The sequence below is a fragment of the Nicotiana tomentosiformis genome, chromosome 2, assembly GCF_000390325.3.
Source record: "Nicotiana tomentosiformis chromosome 2, ASM39032v3, whole genome shotgun sequence".
Classification (NCBI taxonomy): Eukaryota; Viridiplantae; Streptophyta; class Magnoliopsida; order Solanales; family Solanaceae; genus Nicotiana; species Nicotiana tomentosiformis.
In genome coordinates this window covers 104,954,798-104,974,988 of record NC_090813.1, presented here as the reverse complement: position 1 = coordinate 104,974,988, position 20,191 = coordinate 104,954,798, and the positions used below count along the sequence as shown (strand labels likewise).

At 34.1% G+C, this 20,191-nt stretch overlaps 1 protein-coding gene across 1 annotated transcript; it reads left to right on the top strand.

The window, feature by feature from the left end:
* The first annotated feature begins 5,618 nt into the window (after positions 1–5,618).
* LOC104105546 (probable beta-D-xylosidase 6) lies at positions 5,619–10,226 on the top strand. Its single transcript, XM_009613888.4, has 6 exons — positions 5,619–6,812; positions 7,286–7,452; positions 7,545–7,642; positions 7,724–8,071; positions 8,603–9,019; positions 9,245–10,226. The coding sequence occupies exons 1-6, from the start codon at positions 6,060–6,062 to the stop codon at positions 9,835–9,837; spliced, it is 2,376 nt and encodes a 791-aa protein (XP_009612183.1). The 5' UTR covers positions 5,619–6,059; the 3' UTR covers positions 9,838–10,226.
* Positions 10,227–20,191: the final 9,965 nt, after the last annotated feature.

Sequence of the window (20,191 nt, the reverse complement as noted above, 5' to 3'; positions counted from 1 at the left end):
ATTGCTCTTTTTTTAAGCCAACTTTATGTACTCTAAGAGTTTTTTCAACTTGATGTTTTTCTATTTAGAAAAGAATTGTCTGGCATTATTTTGTTAATTAGTTAATTCAAAAACTTAATTTTTTGTTCTCAATAAGGAAATAATTTATTTTTTATTGATTCAAATTCTTGATATTGGCTCATCATCTCAATAAGGATTATTTTGTTATTTTTTATTTTTGGATATTTGTGTTTGCAGAATCATGAGCATTACCAAATACTACTTTTCTAGTCTCTGTCTCTCGCCCCCTCTCTGTTTATCTTCTATACTTTCAAAATATTATATGTCATTTGTTTTAATTATTGAGTGTAATTTTAAAGATATTATACATAAAAATTTACTAAATAAAAAATATTTTTTGGAGAGAAAAGTAGTTCAAATATAATATGAACGATTATAGTTCACATATAATAATATGAAAAGAATTACGATTATATTACATTATTCAAATAAAAAAATATTTTATGTAAGATAATTAAAAAAATATTAATCGGTTTTAAAGTCCAATATAAAGATTTAACAAAAAAATTAGGTGCAAGAAAGGGATAACTTCTAAAGTATTAACCATTATTTTACATATAAATTTGCACCTTTTATCCATGACAAAATTTTTTTGTTATATATTTCAAGATCTCGTGGTTGATATTTTTATAACTTTTACAAGAACAAAATTTACAAAAATAGTACTTTTACTCATCTTTCGTGGTTGATATTTTTCAACTTCTACGAGAACTAAACATGAAAAAATTATATTACTTATTTAAAGTCCTAAATACGTGTCCTTTTAAATATTAGGCATAAAAGTTGTATGATCTATTAATTACTTTAATATCGTTAAAACACACACATTAGTTTACTTTTTTCCCCATAGAATCTGCATCCACTAAAAGTAATATGAAAGATTTATAAGTATTTTATAGAGTTTAAACAAGGAAAGAATTTATGTATGGTACAATACCAATTGATTGAAAGCCCTAAAATTTAGAACCTTACCTACTTCAAATAAGTAAAGATTTAATAATTAAAATTTTAGTCAATTTTAAAGTTCTAAATATTAGGGAATTAATTAAATGACTGTTTTATCCAATGTAAAATTTATTTTTAAAGGGTAAAAAAGACGAACGATATTTCGCTAAGAGGTTTCGTGATTTTAATATATATATGAGGGCCTTAAGGTCGGTGACGTGGCGCTCCCTTTCAGTGGCAAATCCCGTTTCCTCCCTCTACGCATTTTAAAATTGATACCCCCGCGAATAACAGAAAAAACCTCAAAATACACAAAAACCTTCGGATGCACAACCGCTTCTTTCACACCACATTATCTACTCTATGTAATCCATCTCTTTCACCGTACTCCTCCCTCGCTTTCACTTTCTGTGTTTGGTACCCTTCTCTCCCTTCTTACTTTTACGCCTGTGTAACTGTTTGAAAAAATGCCATACCTGAAACCCGGAATCAGCAACTGCTTCTCTTCAATCAACAGATCCCAGTATGTAACCCTTTCGAAGAATCTTAACCAATTATGCTTAGAAATTCTAATCTAATCAACTGATATATTTTCCTATTCTAATTCTATTGGAAGAGGATAAATATAACTAACTAATAACAGATATCATTCACGTTCTTCGAACCCGTTGGGGGTTGCCGTCTCTCTCTTTCTGTATGTTCATGCAATTGTACGGTAATCTTATTTGCCTACTCTATTCTAACAAAATACCATGACATAATTTTGATAGATGAATAATTGATATATTTATATTTGTCTACTCTATCTACTGGGAAAAAAATGTTGTTTCTTGCACCTAGAATCAACAACTACTACTGTTGACTCATCAATCCAACCGTTGCACATTAATTAGGAAGTAGGAAAGTCGCTTTAGTTTTGTTATTGTACGGAAAATATAAAAATAATATACATCCAAAAATAACTCTATGTTTTGAGCCTGTGTGGGGTAAAGATGCTAATATACTTGGCTAATCTAATTGTATAGGTGTGGACACACAAAGGATTGCGACGACAAAATGCCGTTACGAGATTGAGGTACACTCCAAATAATCATTGCCACTGCGCTTTATACATAATTCATAACTACTCTTTCTGCACAATTGATAACTAATACTCTAAACATTCTTAAATACTGTATTACCATAATTATTGACCTAATAGATAACTAAGGGTGTTATTTATCTGAAGTACTACTATTATCTTTTTGGTAACAAAGTTCGACAACGTCTTTGATCTTTCAATAAAGATTATGGTTTACTCATATAGTTTTTCAATCTTTTCTACACTTTTGTTGCCTTTTCATGACCATGAACTCAATTTTGCCAATTTTATTGTGTTATTGCCTTTTCACTGTATGGGGAATTCGCTTTTTTGCCGTTATCCAAGTCCTCTTCCATAGATTTAAGGTGTAGAAAAATCTCACAAATGCGAATTGAATATTTGAAAATTAAACAAGTAAACTGAGAGTTCATCTTAGTTTAAACCAAACGTTGTTTTCTCTTCCTTTGATTTCCTCCATGTCCCAGCAACTCCCATCTCTCTTCCTTTGATTTCCTCCATGTCCCAGCAACTCCCATCTCTCTTCCTTAATTATTTTTTATCCGGCATTGTGATGTGTTTCTACCTCTTTGGGTGTTTGACATTAGTTTTCTTCCTATTTTTCTGTTTACCTATTTAACTAACAAAACTCAAAAAAAAAATCATCACAAAACCGTTACTTAACTCATTGAATCATCGTCGCTTCCGAGGAAAATGTCTCTTTGGGGATTGGGACATTCTGTAAAAACAGATCGTACCATAACCACTGTTGAGAGGATTCTCTTCTCCTTTGTGCCAAGTTTATTCTCTTCCTGATTCTAATGGGAATTTTCTTTAATTTCTCCAGAAAAATATCGATAGAAACTGCAATTTTCTTGTTCCAATGTTGGTCTGTCTTTGCAATGCTGGATGATTTCTGGTGAACAGTTGTATTTGTTCTGCTTTGAGTTCTGTGGTCGAAACTCATGACGTTCCATCACGTGATTCTGTGGTCGAAATTTTAAATGTATCGACCTTTATTTGATTATTCCATTGACACATTCTCTTACATGAATCAAAGTAGTATTGCTCACCATAGGACTCCCGCAAATATTATCATCCCAAGCAACACTGTCAAACCGTGAATGCTCCAGGAATAGCTGCAGGTATATTCTTGAAAATTTCATGGATATATATGATTTCAATAGTTTACTGTTAATCAATTAATTTCTGAAATCTATAACATTTTTGAGTATTATACTAACTCTTTAGACATATTATGATATGATATGTGTCTTTCTAAATGATCTGTTCAGATGTATTACTAGATTAATTCAACGTGAATTAGAATGAACTTTAATTAGTTTTCCGATTATTTGGTGAAAGATGATATCTTGGAGATCAACATAAATGGGTAATGGGTTGATTATGTGATATCTGATTTGAGACATTGGATCATCTTGGTATGGGGGGAGGGGATATTGTATTATTTAATTTTAGAGATTAAATGAAATTAGTTTTGGTTCCTTCTGTTCTTGAACGTCTATTTTGTTAATTGATATTTTATGATTTTGGATGTCCTGTTATGAGAATTAGTGAAGTCCTTCTATATTTCATTTACTCTAAGCATAGGTAGGGGAACAACTCATCGGAATTTTGAGGGGAGGTTGGTAACGATGTTCAGAGTCTTTATTGTTCTTTTGTGTCACAAAACTTAAGTCTCGATTTGTTTCTTAGCTATTCTTAGAATTTTGTGAGAAGTATGGACTTTGAGATGGAAAAGATAGATACTAATATATAGAGTCCCCTGAGATATACCTCCTGGGAAATTGATGAAAGTAAAGAATGTCATGCTTTTTTTTTTTAGGGAAGGCCTATAGAGGTTTGCTTTGAAAGAAAAAGGTGAATGCCTTTGAGGACAACCTAGAGCCTTAAGAGTAGTGTGTCAATGCAGACCTTTTTCAGTTATCACTCATTATTCCTATTAGAATATAGAACTTTGAAAGAATCACAATAACAGAGCCAATTTTTAATAGGAGGTATGTTTGTCTTCAGTATTTTACTTATAATCATTTATAATTTCTCTACTTTTGCGTAACTTGGTATAAAATTGAAGATTCATGATGGAGATGAACTTGCAATTTCTCAACATATTGCGTTGGAAACAAAGAGATTTGAGATATTTTTGAATGTTGTTATTGATTAAATTATGAATGTGAATGGCAATACGTAGATAGTCATAGTACTCCCTAATTCTATTAGTATATGATAATACTTTTCTCTATATATTGTCGTCACCTTTGTTTCACTTTATGGCATGTTCATACTTTTCTCAATAAACGTAATCTCTAAAAGCAGGCATCACTTGCTTATCAAAATAGAGCAAGCTTCACAGAAACTATCTTTTTTTGCCTTTTGTTGCTTTCTTCCCTTCATTTTTCCCTTGGGGGTAAAATAGTTAGAAAATTAAGAGAATCATATGATAATCAGGTGCTTTTTTCTTTTATTGCTTTATCATCCTTCTTTTTGGTTACTCATTTTGGTTTAAGAGTACTCTTGAAAGATTTTTTTCTCTACAATGATCTGCGATTGTATATTCTCTCCAGGACTAAAGTCGTGAACGTCTCTAAGCTCTCTTTTTCATATTTGGACATGAATTAGGATTCTCAGTTAGAGTTAGTCGTGTTGCCTTGGTGTTTTACAGGTTTGTTCTGTGAAGTGAAAAGAAAAAATGGTGATGGTGTAATGGAAAAGAAAGCAAAAGAGTGAAGAATATGAGAAAATGAACGGGAGAGAGGGAGAATATTACTTTGTAACGCCGGTGTTGATATAGTGATATGTAGTGAAGATTTGGTTCTGGTGCAGTGGTGAGTGAATACTTGCTTGTGTTCCTCTGGCTATTGCAACATTCAACGCTAGAAAGGGAATCGCCTTCCAATTTGATAGAGCAACCTTTTTTTAATTTTTTAAAGTTTCTTACCTTCAACGTTCTATATCGTGTACCTTTTAGGCTTTGAGGAGATGAAGCTAAGTGCTGATTAGCACGTGGTTTGTATTGCTTTTCCTCTCTGTTATAGCAATGTTTAATGTTGTTTGGAACTAAGATCATACTATTTTGCTCTTTATTTAGTATCTAGAGTAGTACACTTTTTACACCAGCATTATTGAATATTGTCAAAAGATGTGTAAGTAATTGTTTGCGCTTCAATTTTTAATTCCAAATACAATTATAGGACTTGATGATACTTTTTATACCAGAACTATTTTTCGAGCATTTCAGAACTTTGTCAAAAGGTAGAGTAAGTAATTGTTTGCACTTCAATTTGTTATTCCAAATAAACCAATAAACTCATAAATATCATGACCCTACAAGATCCCAATCATTCAGTGATCGCACAAGATGATTGGTGAATTTGGAATGTAAATAAGTTGTCAATTACTCATACTTTAATTCTCAGCCTCTAACATATTACAATATTCTTACCTGCAAAGGGAAAATTTCTTGATTTCTTACTACAAGAGTATCATTTCCGTTCTTTTCATCAGCAAAATATCTAGAAAAGAAAAAGAAGAAAGTGTCAATCCTGAAGTTTGTAACTCTTATTTCACTAACTGATAAGATTGAACATGCTATCTTTAGTATTCAGAGGCTCCAATCTATCCAAAGGAAGAATTAGTTCATGTTCATTGCAAAATCTTCAACTTCCTTAGTCACTAGTTTTGCAATAATACAATTTACAATTAGCAGTTATTGCTTTTTAATATCGGAGAATAATGAGTAACCAATCATAAAGAATTGAGTCAACCGAAAATTAACACAGCACCCGTTACCTACCGTTTATCCTCTATTGAAACGGCCAAAACGGCCGGTGTGATTATACTGTTATAAATTCCTATAAAATACTATAAATACTATAGAAAGAGCTCAGCACAAATAGAAGTCAACAATTCCGGGATAATTATACAGTCTTCTTCCTACATCTCTGCATTTAACAACATGACCAAAAACAATCGTTTCTTATTCCTGCTCATCCTTCTGAACATCCTCGGATTCTGTGTTAATTTAACTAAATCGAATCCACATCCCCAATTCCCATGTCAGCCACCTCATCACAAATATCCTTTCTGCAACAAAAATCTCCCAATCTCCACTAGAGTTCAGTCCCTTATCTCTTTACTCACCATTGATGAGAAGATCTTACACCTCTCTGATAATACCACTTCTATACCAAGACTTGGCTTACCAGCATACGAATGGTGGTCAGAATCTCTTCATGGTATTGCCACTAATGGACCTGGGGTCAACTTCAATGGCCCAATCAAAGGTGCCACTAGTTTCCCTCAAGTTATTCTTACTGCAGCTGCTTTCAATAGAACTTTGTGGCATTCGATTGCAACTGCTATTGCAGTTGAGGCAAGGGCTATGTACAATTTGGGTCATGCTGGGCTTACATTTTGGGCACCTAATATTAACATTTTTAGGGACCCCAGATGGGGAAGAGGTCAAGAAACGCCAGGGGAAGATCCTATGGTGGTTTCTGCTTATGCCATTGAATATGTTACTGGCTTTCAGGGCTTGAATCCGAAGGCTAAAACAGGAAATAGAAATGGGTTTGGGAAAAAGAGGAGGTTTCTTAAAGAAGATGATAATGATGGTGAGAGGCTGATGTTATCGGCTTGTTGTAAGCATTTCACTGCTTACGACTTGGAGAAATGGGGTAATGCTACCAGATATAACTTCAATGCTGTGGTAAATTTCTTCTTCCTTTGTACTTGATTGCTGAATTTTGAGTTGTTGCTACTAGAGTTTTTGCTTCTGCCTACTGATATTTTGTTCTATGGAATCCAAATTATTGCGTTGTGCGGAGTATTACTAAGTCATTAGGCCATAGTCTGATCTCAATTTGCTTTTATTTAGCTCGAAAGACAGCAAGATCATACCAGTTGTTTTGAGTTAATTTCTCGAATGTCGTCCAACTTAGTACTATTTTAGCGAGTAAAGGCACTATACTATATGTCTGAAATCTATTCACATACATCCTCTCTCTGTTGGAGAATTGAGATTGGTATACATGTCTATGCATATCACTTAACCACCTAAAATTGAGATGTAGCTGGCCTCAAAATATCCGCTTTTTGTCAGAGCCAGATTAAGTTGATCAAGTAGTGGTGAAATATCATAGTAATTTCTAATGTCAGTTTCTTTATCGTTTTGCATATTAGGTGACGAAGCAGGATATGGAGGATACGTTTCAGGCACCTTTTCGTAGTTGTATCCAGCAAGGTAAGGCAAGTTGCTTGATGTGTACGTACAATAGTGTGAATGGAGTACCAGCATGTGCAGATAAGGAGCTCTTAGACAAAGTACGAACTGACTGGGGGTTCGACGGGTAATATTTCATTCTTTTTCTTCTACATGAAGGTGTTTTTACATGAGATTTACTTCAAACTTATGTCTAATCATTGAATGATTTAATTTCAGATACATCACTTCTGATTGTGATGCTGTGGCTACTATATATGAAAACCAAAAATACACCAAAACGCCTGAAGATGCAGTTGCTGTCGCTCTTAAAGCAGGTTTTTTGGCAATCACCTCAAATTTGTCATTCTATGGAGCTCTATGCTTTTTTGCCAACTCTAATTCAACCTTTTTGGCAGGAACAAATATTAATTGTGGAACATATATGTTGCGACATATGAAATCTGCATTTCAGCAGGGGAGTGTGCTTGAAGAAGACCTAGATAGAGCCCTACAATACTTGTTTTCTGTTCAATTCCGGCTTGGTCTTTTTGATGGAAATCCTGCAGATGGACAGTTTGCAAACTTTGGGGCTCAAGATGTTTGCACTTCTAATCACTTGAATTTGGCCCTTGATGCAGCAAGGCAGGGCATTGTGCTTCTTAAAAATGATCAGAAGTTCTTGCCTTTGGACAAGACAAGTGTTTCGACATTAGCTATAGTCGGTCCTATGGCAAATGTGAGCAGTCCGGGTGGTACTTACTCAGGTTAGAAGATCCAAAATCCTAGAGTATAGGACGCTTTGCTCTTTCCTCCATCACTAATATAATCCAATATCACGTCCAAAACATAGACATGTATTTTTTTTTCTTTACGCGAATTCCAAGAGAAATCAAAATGGGGAAAAAGCAAAGTCCTCATCCTGCAATGTGTGTGTTTGTCATTGCCCACATGGTAAATGCTCGAATTGGATGCATATAGTTTTGAGGTTGATGCTAGATATAAATCTTGAAAAGCATTTTTGGTTACATTAGGAAAATATTTTAACATAGAGTGGAATATTAATGTGCATTCTGGTCAGGAAATATTCTACATGACCAAGTGAATTTTCTTGTTCTCATTGTTACTCGGGCCAATTCCCTTTTGTCTTAATACTTTGTTTGTATCACAGATCAGTAATCATGAACTACTGATAAAAGCTAACAAGAAAAAAAATGTGATTCTTGATTGTCTCCAGAGAAAGCACTTCGAACTGGTGGTTTATTTAATGTAATGTACTGTCCTATGTTATCTTACAGGAGTGCCATGCAAATTAAAGAGCATCCGCGAGGGGTTTCACCGACATATAAATAGAACACTTTATGCAGCTGGTTGCCTTGACGTAGGATGCAATTCCACTGCTGGTTTCCAGGATGCTATTTCTATTGTTAAAGAAGCTGATTATGTAATTGTTGTGGCTGGGTTGGATTTATCTGAGGAAACTGAGGATCATGACCGGTATAGTCTTCTCTTACCAGGTCAACAGACAAACTTAGTTACCACTCTTGCAGCTGCAAGTAAGAAGCCAATTATTTTGGTTCTTACTGGTGGTGGACCTGTTGATGTATCCTTTGCTGAGAAAGACCCTAGAATTGCTAGTATCTTATGGGTTGCTTACCCTGGAGAGACTGGTGGCAAAGCACTTTCCGAGATAATTTTTGGATATCAAAATCCAGGTTAGTATAAACGTCATACTGGAATCAGATAGCAATTAACTTCAAATGTTTTTGAATTTTCTGGTCCCTAATGAAGCATAACCTAGATTAGCAAAGTTAGCAATGGGGACAGCCCATGGGATGAGAGTGTAAAAGGGGAAATTTATTCCTTCAAATTTGTTGCTGTTTTTCTCTGTTGCGAAATGAAAACAGGCTGTGGATTGAGCTTTCTGTAAATAAATGCAGGTGGAAAATTGCCCATGACTTGGTACCTAGAGTCATTCACCAAAGTGCCAATGACTGACATGAATATGCGAGCTGATCCATCGAATGGTTATCCTGGAAGAACCTATCGGTTTTACACTGGAGACGTGCTATATGGATTTGGGCATGGATTGAGCTATACAAGCTTCTCTTCACAACTCTTATCTGCACCGAGCAGATTGAGTTTATCACTTGCTAAATCTAATCGAAAGAGGAGTATACTTGCCAAAGGACGCAGTAGGCTTGGTTACATACATGTTGACGAAGTGGAAAGTTGTCATTCGTCAAAATTCTTCGTTCATATCTCTGTCACAAATGATGGGGACATGGATGGAAGCCATGTTCTGATGTTATTCTCAAGAGTACTGCAGAATTTTCAAGGTGCTCCACAGAAACAACTGGTTGGATTTGATCGTGTACATGTCCCAGCACGTAAATCTGTTGAAACAAGTCTCTTGGTAGATCCTTGCGAGCTTCTTAGCTTTGCAAATGACCAAGGCAACAGAATACTGGCACTTGGTGAACACACTCTTATTTTAGATGACATAGAGCATGTTGTATCTGTTGAAATGTGACAAGAGCCATCATCGTTATGATGCAGTCAAATGGCATCTGCATCATGTCAGAGCAAGCAGTTATAGGCCACTGCCGATCCTTGAGTCTCTTTGTTGTTGTTTGAACATAGGAGGTTGCCAACACCTATAGTCTGATTTCAGGCTCAGGGGATGTTTTTAAGGATCAATTAGACTAACTCCTATCTGGTTTATTCGTAAGTAGACAAATTTTATCATTTTCATTTCTTCCACGGTGAATAAATAGAAAGAATAGGTCTATTTGGATGGATTAGGGATGTGATAAGCAGTGAACATTTGGAGTCTGTACGTGCTCTTTGTATTCTCATCTGAACAACAATTACAGATTCATTACAAGATTGTGAAGGAATTGTAATTGCTCCTTTTATTCTGATGCTTCTACTCTTAATGTCCTCAGTCTTCTTGCAGTAAGTTTGAGCACACTCTACTTTGTCTTTAATTAGGTATAATAGGGCAAGAGGGACAGAACATTAAGTCTTTAATTCTTGAAACACATTGTTTCTATGACATGCCTTGTGAAATTGCTCAAGTGTGGTTAAATTGTTGAAATTTGTTTTCAGAGATTTTTGAACATAATTTGACGTGCAAATTGCAATATACTCTTCAGCTAACGAGGCAAAGTAAAATAGTTTGAGTAGGACAATCTTTGAGCTAAAAAGTTTGATTTATGATTACTATGTGAACGGTATCAACAAAATTGGATGTATCAACAAAGTTTGTAATGAAAATGAGATGTAAAGAGCAGAAAGGGGATGGAGTATGCATGTGGAAGTTATAGAGGTCGTCATACCTGCAACATACAGCTATGTCTTCACATGAAGCAAAATGTTCTTGTTTATAAATTGTGAGAGAAAAGGCATCTCGGGTGTGCTAGTCACTGAGTTGCAGCTTCCTTTTGTATCACTTTTTAAAATTTTTCTGGTCGTTGTGCTTCAAGACGGTGGGCCAAAAGGCTTACTATCTTTGTTCATTTGCATGTGATACAGAACAAATGTAAAGAGCACCTTTTTTGCTAGCTTCACATGCAATTGTAGCTTCAGGATTCTTCCTTACTTGTTTTCAATCAAGTTGAGCCAAAAAGAGAGTGACTGATAAGTGATAACTGCAATTTGTCCTATTATTTGAACTCCGAAAAATTACAAAATTGCAGCAGCCGGTGAAGAATCATACTAATATCTCTTTAGCTTCTTTTGATAAATGAACCTTGTCCTGACTTTAACCCCAAAAGATATCTCTTGAGGTGAGCATGAACAACATAAATGGGATCTGGCTCTGATAACAGTAACAATAAATTGGGATGGACCTGGCTCTGATACCATGATAAATGGACCTCGGATTTAACTCAACCCCAAAAGCTAGCTCATGAGGTGAGGATTGCCCAAATCCTTATAAAACGAGACCAAGAAACCCAAATCTCTGGATCATCACTTAATCCATCTTTTTGAAAGGTAATCTGCGGCATCACAGAGGAGACCCCTAATCGTTTCTTAGTCGGGTTGTGCTCCTCAAATTTATCACCAATTTGTCTAATAACCAAGATAAACCAATATTGATACGAATGCGAGTTCTAGTAACGTCATGTCTATATTCATGACCTTTTTAGTCTAACAACATAGACATGACCCTTTTAGTCTAACAACAAAGAAAATACTAGCAAGAAGTGTCACGAGTTGAAATTCTAGTGATACCGCCTTTTTTTAATCACCTTTTTACTCCAATTGTAATGAAGAATTGAAGATAATACATTCTACTATTCTACTAGAGTCACCCTAATTACATTGTGAACACCACACTTGAGCATTTCCTACTCCACTTTGGCTATGTTAAAAAGAAAGGAAAACAAAATAAGGGAATCCTCATCTTCCCTAGTAGACTTGTTCAGCGAATCGTTAGATTCTAATATGTCAATTTAAGTCAAAGATCAATTCTGACAAATATTACATATCTAACAAATATAATATATCTAACTGTGCAACTAATTCAAACTTGGTCCTGCTCCTTTCAAAGTTCCATATCTAGTATTCTATAAAAATCAATGGAGCCTTTGCCAATAATTTCCCAAATTTAAGGACTAAGATCACGGGGAGTTCATAAAAGAACACGCTATTGTCACAGCTTCACTACTTTTTGCTATCAGGTTTAAGTGTAATTTAAATAAAAATATACTTAATTAACCATAATTTAATGATAAAATTATACGTAAAAGGCATATTATGTATTTTTTGATTTGATGTAAACTTTGGGTTTAAATATTCCCCCAACCCACCCTCCAATCCTCCAAAGCTGGCTCCAAATTGACCTGAAAGAAATTGTACCTTTGCCCTTACCTATCATATGCTAATCAAATATTCTCTTCCTTTAATACTAAATTAAAGAAATATATAACAGTTTACCCATTTTACATGATAGTGGAATAATATGTTCATTTTAGGTTGAAACTTTATAATGAGAGCCTTATGGTGATCATTAAGTTTGATATTGTACACAAATTACAATCTTTGATTTGTACTTAAAGTTTCTGATAAGAAAATTCAGCGCCCAAAATACTAGTACTAATATCACATTCTCTAGATTACTGCTTTCCAGCTGTCGTCAATATTCATTAAAGTATGCTATTTTCATTAGCAAAAAAGGACTTAGGAGAATGTGACATATAACAGGATGTGAGAACTCTTTCAGACTTGTTTGGACTTCGAATTCAAGTTTGTATCCCCAAATAAAAAGAAGAGAAAAACAAAAAAAACTATATCAGCATGTAAATATATACATGTATAGACTAAGAACTAATATTTTTTCTTTTATTATATTCCTTTGAACCAATTTCTTAGCTAAATTTACTATGTTGGTCTTTATTTCCTTACTTTTAAATTTTAAGCGGTTCTAGAATTTATGGTTGAGAATGCAGTAACTCCTTTCTTTTCCTAGCAAAAACTTTACTCTAATTCAGTGACCGAAAAATTGAGGAAGTGGATTCCATTAGTTAAATTTTGAAAGGTTAGGTGAAGCCTTTCTTTTCAAATCCTAAACCAATTAAACTTTTTAGAATTAAAAGGAATGGGTTAATTCTGAACTTTAATTTGACTAGGTTCTCTTTCTTTTTAAAAATAAATATTTTTTTGGAGAATAAATTTAGACTAGATTTTTTTTCTCCAATATAGACTAGATTCAAAGACTAGATATAAGATCGTTGGGCGGACCCTTACGTGGGGGCGAGGCCTAAGTCGTAAGTCGCAACCCCACCAGCACCGCACGCCCATCCCCATCAACTGTCCATATCCTTCGTTATCTGATTTCAATTTCCATTTTTTAATTTCATCCGTCAAACCTGAAATATCGTTTGAATGTGGTTTACCTTTAATATTTGAAAAATATTTTTTAAAACACTTTTGAACTTTAATAATTTTAAAGAAAAAGAGATCGTGCATCTGCTATTAGCTTTCCAATTAAAATTTTTTAATATTTATTTTTGTAAAAATCTACCTTCAGATCATTTTTGGTTTAGAAAAAATATTTATAACAGTCCAGTCCACTAGTAATATTGTTCACTATGGGCCTAGACCAACACGACTTTAAAATACGTTATTAGGATCTAAGACTTGTCTACTTATATACCTAGTATTTCTCCCGTAATTTGTCGATATGAGATTTGTCTGGGGTGTCACGTGACAGAGCGCAAACTGATGAGGGCGGATCAAGCATGACCCAAAGGCTTCTAGGCTGGCAAGCTTCTAAAGAAGAGGGAACTACACAAAATACCTACTTGGGCCTATTATATTACCCTTTTCTACCCATCTTTAAAATAATTACATAAAATACATATACGACCAAAATAAATTACCCGCCCACCCAAACCCCACTTAAGCCGCCAGATCCATTTGTTGAGATTCTTCTTTTTTGGTAATCATTACATGTAAGCACGAGATATGAATTTAGCAAACTTCTTCTTCTTTATGGCAGATTATATCCACCTATAGGTCGTACGACAATTGACCTGTATTTTAGCATTGATGAGTTTTTCTTGCAAATAAATAATATTCAATTAACATACAAATCTCTCAAATAGGATTTTCTCTTTTATTGTCTTCTCAAATATTGTCTTCTCAAATATAAATAAACGTTTTTCTTCTATCTTTCTCATTTTATAATAGGATCTATGTGTCCATTGAATATTTTTTATTAATTTATTCTCTATTTCAAAATGGTATATGGTATATTATTATAACATATCTAAATTTTAGTATAATCGATGGCGCACAAAATTGAGTTAATTAGATTATGTGACGACTGATATTAATTCAGTTTAATAATTGAATTAAAAAAAACCTTTTTTAAACTCTTTGCGTACAACTGTATACCCTGTTGGTATATCTATATACTATACTGGTATCATATGTTAGTTGGAACCTTTTTTAGTTGTATTAGCTACATTTAATTGGTACATTGTTTGATTTTTCTTTAGTAATAGTAAAATAGTACAATATCTTGATTTTTTTTAATTTTTCTTTATGCATATGTATTATGTAATCATTTTGATTTTTTCTTTATGCATTTATTTTATATAATAGTATTATAGTACAATATCTTGAAATATATTATTATATTAATATGTGGTACACTATTTTTTTGATTTCTCTTTATGGATGTGTATTATGTAATAGTAGTATAGTCATATATAGTTGCCTGGAATTAATTGGTAGAACTGTATACCCTATTAGTATAATTATATGTCATAGTGGTATCATATGGTAGTTAAAATATTTTTTGATTGTTTTGGCTGCATTTTTAAGTGAATTCTATTCTGAAATAGTTTATATGATCATGTTTTGTTGTGTTGGATTTTCTTGTACCTATGGACATAGATTTTGTGTATTATGTAATAGTTTTTATAGTTATATGCAGTTGTTGGAACGACCCCTTACAACTATATACCCTATTAGTATAGTTATATACTATATTGGTATCATATGCTAGTTGAATCCTTTTTTTGGTTGTATTAGCTGCATTTAATTGGTACACTATTTGATTTTCTTTTAATAATAGTAATATAGTAAAATATCTTGAAATACTTTATTATATTAATATGTGGTACACTATTTTTTATTTTTCTCTATATGCATGTATGTTATGTAATAGTAGTATAGTCATATAGTTGTCGAAAATTAATAAGTAAAATTGTATACCATGTTGGTATAGTTATATGCCATATTGGTATCATATGGTAGTTTGAATATTTTTGGTTGTTTCAACTGCATTTTTAAGTGAATTCTATTCTGAAATTATTTATATGAACATGATTTGCAGTGCTGGAATTTTTTTGTGCCGATGGACATAGATTATGTGTATTATGTAATAATTTTTATAGTTATAGCCCATTGTTGGAACGACCACATACTACTATATACCCTGTTAGTATACGGAATGAGCAAGTTGCTTTGCGAATATTTAGCTTGCAATGTGAGCATGTATTTTTCTCATACTTTTATTGCATCCTTTAATGTTTTGGTACAGTAGTATAGTCGCAGATAGTTGTAGCAATATTCTAGAGCAATCATATACTATGTTGGTATATATGTATACCATATTGGTATCATATGGTACTAGAAGTCTTTTTTGCTACTTATATTTTTATTGTATTTTTCAATATTTTATTATCATTTCTATTCTAACTAGTATATATGGAGATTTGGCGACCGTAGATTATGTTTTCTTGCTCCATAATTGGTTGTATTACTGCTAATGATAGAGTGTGTACTGATCTTTATAGGGAAGGAGATCAAAGTTTGCATGGCAATCACGTGGAATTAGAAAAGGAACAAGAAATAAAGAAAAAAAATAAAGAAGGAGTCAAATTTGAGTGTGAAATAAGTTATGGTAAAAATAACAATAATACGCCCTGGGCAAAAATAAATGAATAAAAGAGAAAACAGTAAAAAATAAGAAGAAAGCGAGAAAAAAGAAAAGGAGAAAAGAAAGAAAAAAGGAAAAAAAGAAAAGAAGCATAGAAATAAAAAATAAATTGGAGAAAAAAGAAAAAGTTCCCCACAAAAACTACTATGGGTAGGAAATGTAATTAGTTTGATGGGTAGAAAAATAAATGGGTAGGTAAGGGTAAATAATTTTATTTTTGTGGGTAACTGTGTCATCCACCCTCTAAAGAATAGTTGCACATGTCTCCTTAGGCGAATCTCACATCGGAATGAGAGAGAAAAGTGAAAAATCTTATAAGGCACAACACAAGTCCACAAGGTATGTGCTTTAAAACTCGATAATAACGTAGCCCAACGGACAAATCTGTGATAGCTGTTGGGCCAAAACGGATAATACATGCCATGAGTTTGGATCGTGATAATATTTCATTGTAATTTGGTTGAACCAAAATAAGCTTTTTAAATCATGTTTTTTGGGTTTTGGTTATGTAAAAGATTTTGAACGACTTTCCTAAAGCAATGGACTAAAGGTGCGTTAGTTTAAAACACACACAAACATATTTTTTTGAGTCTTTTCTTTATTCAGTTTTTACAAAAATTACTTTATTTTGTGCAATCAAATCTCACTAGAGTAACAAAATCTTTGTAAGAATTCCAAAAACTCTTTTAGTAAAGGTGAAGGACTCTGTTTCTCTCTCGGCGCATGTTAACCTAACGTGCGCATCCATGGGGAAGAGGACTCAGATTCCTACTCAGAAGGTGATCAAAGCAAAGGAAACCAGTAAAACAATCTCAACACAGACGAAGAAGAGGGAAAATCAGGGAAATCATGCAATAGTGGAGGTTAATGGCAGTAATCAAAACCTAAAAATGGCGGCCAGTGAAGTTGAAAATGAGCAAAATCGAGGTAAGGAGAAGGTTGAGAATCGAGGTTCAGCACCATGCAGAGTTGAATTACCATCACAATTGGAAATTAATAAACCAATTGCAGAAGATATCAATGGAATAATAATGGCGGGTATTTAATGAAACAATGCAAAAGCTGGAAAAATCAAAAACTGTCTTACAGGAATGGGAGGAAGGGATACAGGTACAACATTCTGTAAGTAATCAATTACAAAAATCCACTTGTAGGAAATCATGGGCTGACGAAGTTGAAGAAGAATCAGAAATTAGGGTTAAGCATTCGATTTGGAAAAATTTTGACATCACCAAAGTTGCTAATGTCGGCTTCAAATTGGAGTATGTGAATCCAAGTAAGCATGGGGAAACAACAATTTATGAGATTGAATTAAAGGATATCACATATGAGATTGATTACTCGTAGAATGCCATAGTCTGCTATGTTCTGGGAACACATCCTCCTTTCAATGTGCTTAATAGTTACATACAAAGATAGTGGGGGAAACATGGCATCAACATGGTCTCAATATTGAAAAATGAAATTGTGTTGGTGAGGTTTGACACAACAAATGGAAAAAATAAGGTATTGTAGGGAGGGATCTATCATTTTGACAATAAACCTTTCATTGTTAAGGAATGTCACAAGTATATGGAATTTACTAGGGAAGATCTCTATACTATACCCATTTGGGTAAAACTACCTAGTTTGGATTTCAAGTATTAGGGTCCAAAAGTGCTTAGCAAGATTGGTAAGCCTTTAATGGCTGACAGGAACACTGAAAACAAGATTGGGCTAAATTTTGCTACACTCCTTATTGAGGTAGATGTGGATTCTCCCTTACTAGACAAGGTATATTTTAGGAATGAAAAAGGTTCACTTGTAGAACAGAGAATTCAGTATGACTGGAAACCTATACTATGCAAGCATTGCCACAAAAATGGTCATTCAGAGGAAGAATGTAGGAGGAAGAAGCATCCCCCCCAAAGCAACAAAATGTTGTTCAAGAATTAAAAGCAATAGATACAAATAAAGGCCAGGCAAACAGTATTCAAAGTTTAACAGCACCAAGAGTTGAGAATACAAGACCAGTACTAGGGGTTGAGAATGTGACACTAAAAACTATAACTGAAAGAGGAAAGATGAACTCAGAAGGCTGGGTAACTCCTCACAATACAAGGAAGTCACCTAAGGAACAAGTACAACAATAACCAACAGGTCACAACACTTTTAGTGTTCTAAGAGAGGCCAGTACTAACAGACAACCACAGAGCAGCTAGGTATCACATGGGAGAGGCATTGTCCTGTCTCCTATATGAGATGGATAACATACTATGCTAGAATGTTAGGGTCTTAAAGGCTCCTAACAAACCAAAAGAGGTCAAACTCCTTTGTATCAAGGAAAATATTGGTCTAGTAAGCTTGCTAGAGACTAAGGTTAAGGCAGGCAATATGGAGAAAGTAATAAATAATATGTTTGGAGGATGGCAATACCTCACTAACCTAGATCACCACTATAATGGTCGAGTGGTTATAGTTGGAGGCCTGACTACTATCAAGTCATGCATATAAGTGGAATTGCCCAAAGCATTATATGTTTAGTGACTAATGTTGTTATTCAAAAGGAGTTCTGTATGACAGCTGTGCATGCTTTCAATACTATCTTCCTACAAAGAGTTTGTGGCAACACTTAGAAAGTACTAGTGGAGGAATTAATATACCATGGATGGTCACTGGGGATTTTAACGCAATATTGTAAGCTGATGACAAAATAAGAGTGCTGCCAGTTAGTATGGGTGAAGCGGTGGATTTTCAAGTTTGTATTGATGCTTGTGAACTCATAGAGTTACCATGTGGAGGGTGTAGGTACAAATGGAATGACAAACATGGAGATAATAGAGTGTTCTCCAAAATGGATTGGGCATTTGTCAATAGAGAGTGGTTGGATAACATGCCGGTGGTTCAGGCTGATTTTCTTGTAGAGAGAATCAGTGATCATTGCACACTTAAACTAAATAAAGGTTACTGGTACTTTGAAGGTAAATAGAGCCTTTAAATTATGCAATGTATGGGCTCTACATCCCCAGTTTAAAGGGATTGTAACACATGTGTGGCAACAACAAATAGAAGAATGTAGTATGTTTCAAAAAGTTAAGAAGCTAAAGATACTAAAGAAGGCTCTTAAGAAGCTCAATCAACAACACTTTAGAAGTATTCTGGCAGAAGTTGAGGATGACAGGGCAGCTCTAAGTCAAGCTCAAATTAGACTGCATGCAAATCCTTCAAGTGTGACTTTACAAGAACATGAGAAGGCCATGTACCAGAAATTTAGGAAATCTTCTTATCTAGCAGAAATGTTTTTACAACAGAGAAGTAAGGCAAGCTGGATCAAGCTAGGAGATGACAACACTAGATACTTTTATTCAGTTATCAAACACAAAAGATTGCAACAAGCCATCAATTAGATTAAGGATCAAACTGGGGCAATACAAACAGACAGTACAAACATAGCAAATGTTCTTGTAGACTATTATGAATCAATGTTAGGAAGGAAAAAAAGAAGAAGAGCAAAAGATTTTCATAGCTTCCTGAAGAATGGATATACACTATATACTATACAACAGGTAGAACTGATCAAACCTTTCACAGCCAAGGAGGTGAAACAAGCTATGTTCAGTATTGATGTAAACAAGAGTTCAGGGCCAGATGGGTATGGCAGTAGATTCTATAGAGAAGCTTAGAGTATAATTGGTAAAGATGTCACTGCAGCTATATTGAAATTCATGAAGAATGGTAGATTGTTATGACAAATCAATTCAACAATACTATCTCTAATTCCTAAACTGTCGGTTATAGAGTATACAAGTCAGTTCCGGCAATAATATGCTGCAATGATGTTCTGTACAAATGCATCTCTAAGATGTTATGCATGAGACTCAAAAAAGCAGTATCCGTGCTAGTAGCAGAAAACTAGGAAGCTTTTGTAGAAGGTAGATCATTGATTCATAATGTTTTAATATGCCATGACTTGTTGAGACATTACAATATGAAGACCTCTCCTAGATGTCTCATGAAAATTGACCTTAGGAAGGCATATGATATGATCAATTAGGAATTTATAGAGGAAGCTTTGAAAGGTTTTGGATTTTCAGATTCTTTCACTAGTATGGTGATAACTTGTGTTACTATCACACATTTTTTTATCATATTTAATGGGGAGAGTCATGGCTATTTTGAAGGGAGGAGGGGACTTAGGCAAGGGGATCCTATCTCACCCCTCTTATTTGTTCTGGTTATGGAATATCTCTCAAGGGTGCTAAGCAAGATGAGTGATCTTCCTGACTTCAGATATCACCCCATGTGCAAGAATACAAGACTGACACATCTAGTATTTGCAGATGATCTCATGATATTCTTCAAAGGAAATCTGAAATTTGTTGCTAGAGTTATGGAGGCATTGCAGCATTTCAATGATGTTGTTACAAGGTTGGAGGCTAATTTGGATAAG

What these genes read in the sequence shown, in the direction of transcription:
- LOC104105546 (XM_009613888.4), top strand. Translation starts at nt 6,060, where the DNA reads ATGACCAAAAACAATCGTTTCTTATTCCTGCTCATCCTTCTGAACATC. An exon ending in TGCTGTCGCTCTTAAAGCAG is followed by an intron (nt 7,643 to 7,723) that starts GTTTTTTGGCAA and finishes CCTTTTTGGCAG; the next exon opens with GAACAAATATTAATTGTGGA. An exon ending in TTTTGGATATCAAAATCCAG is followed by an intron (nt 9,020 to 9,244) that starts GTTAGTATAAAC and finishes AAATAAATGCAG; the next exon opens with GTGGAAAATTGCCCATGACT.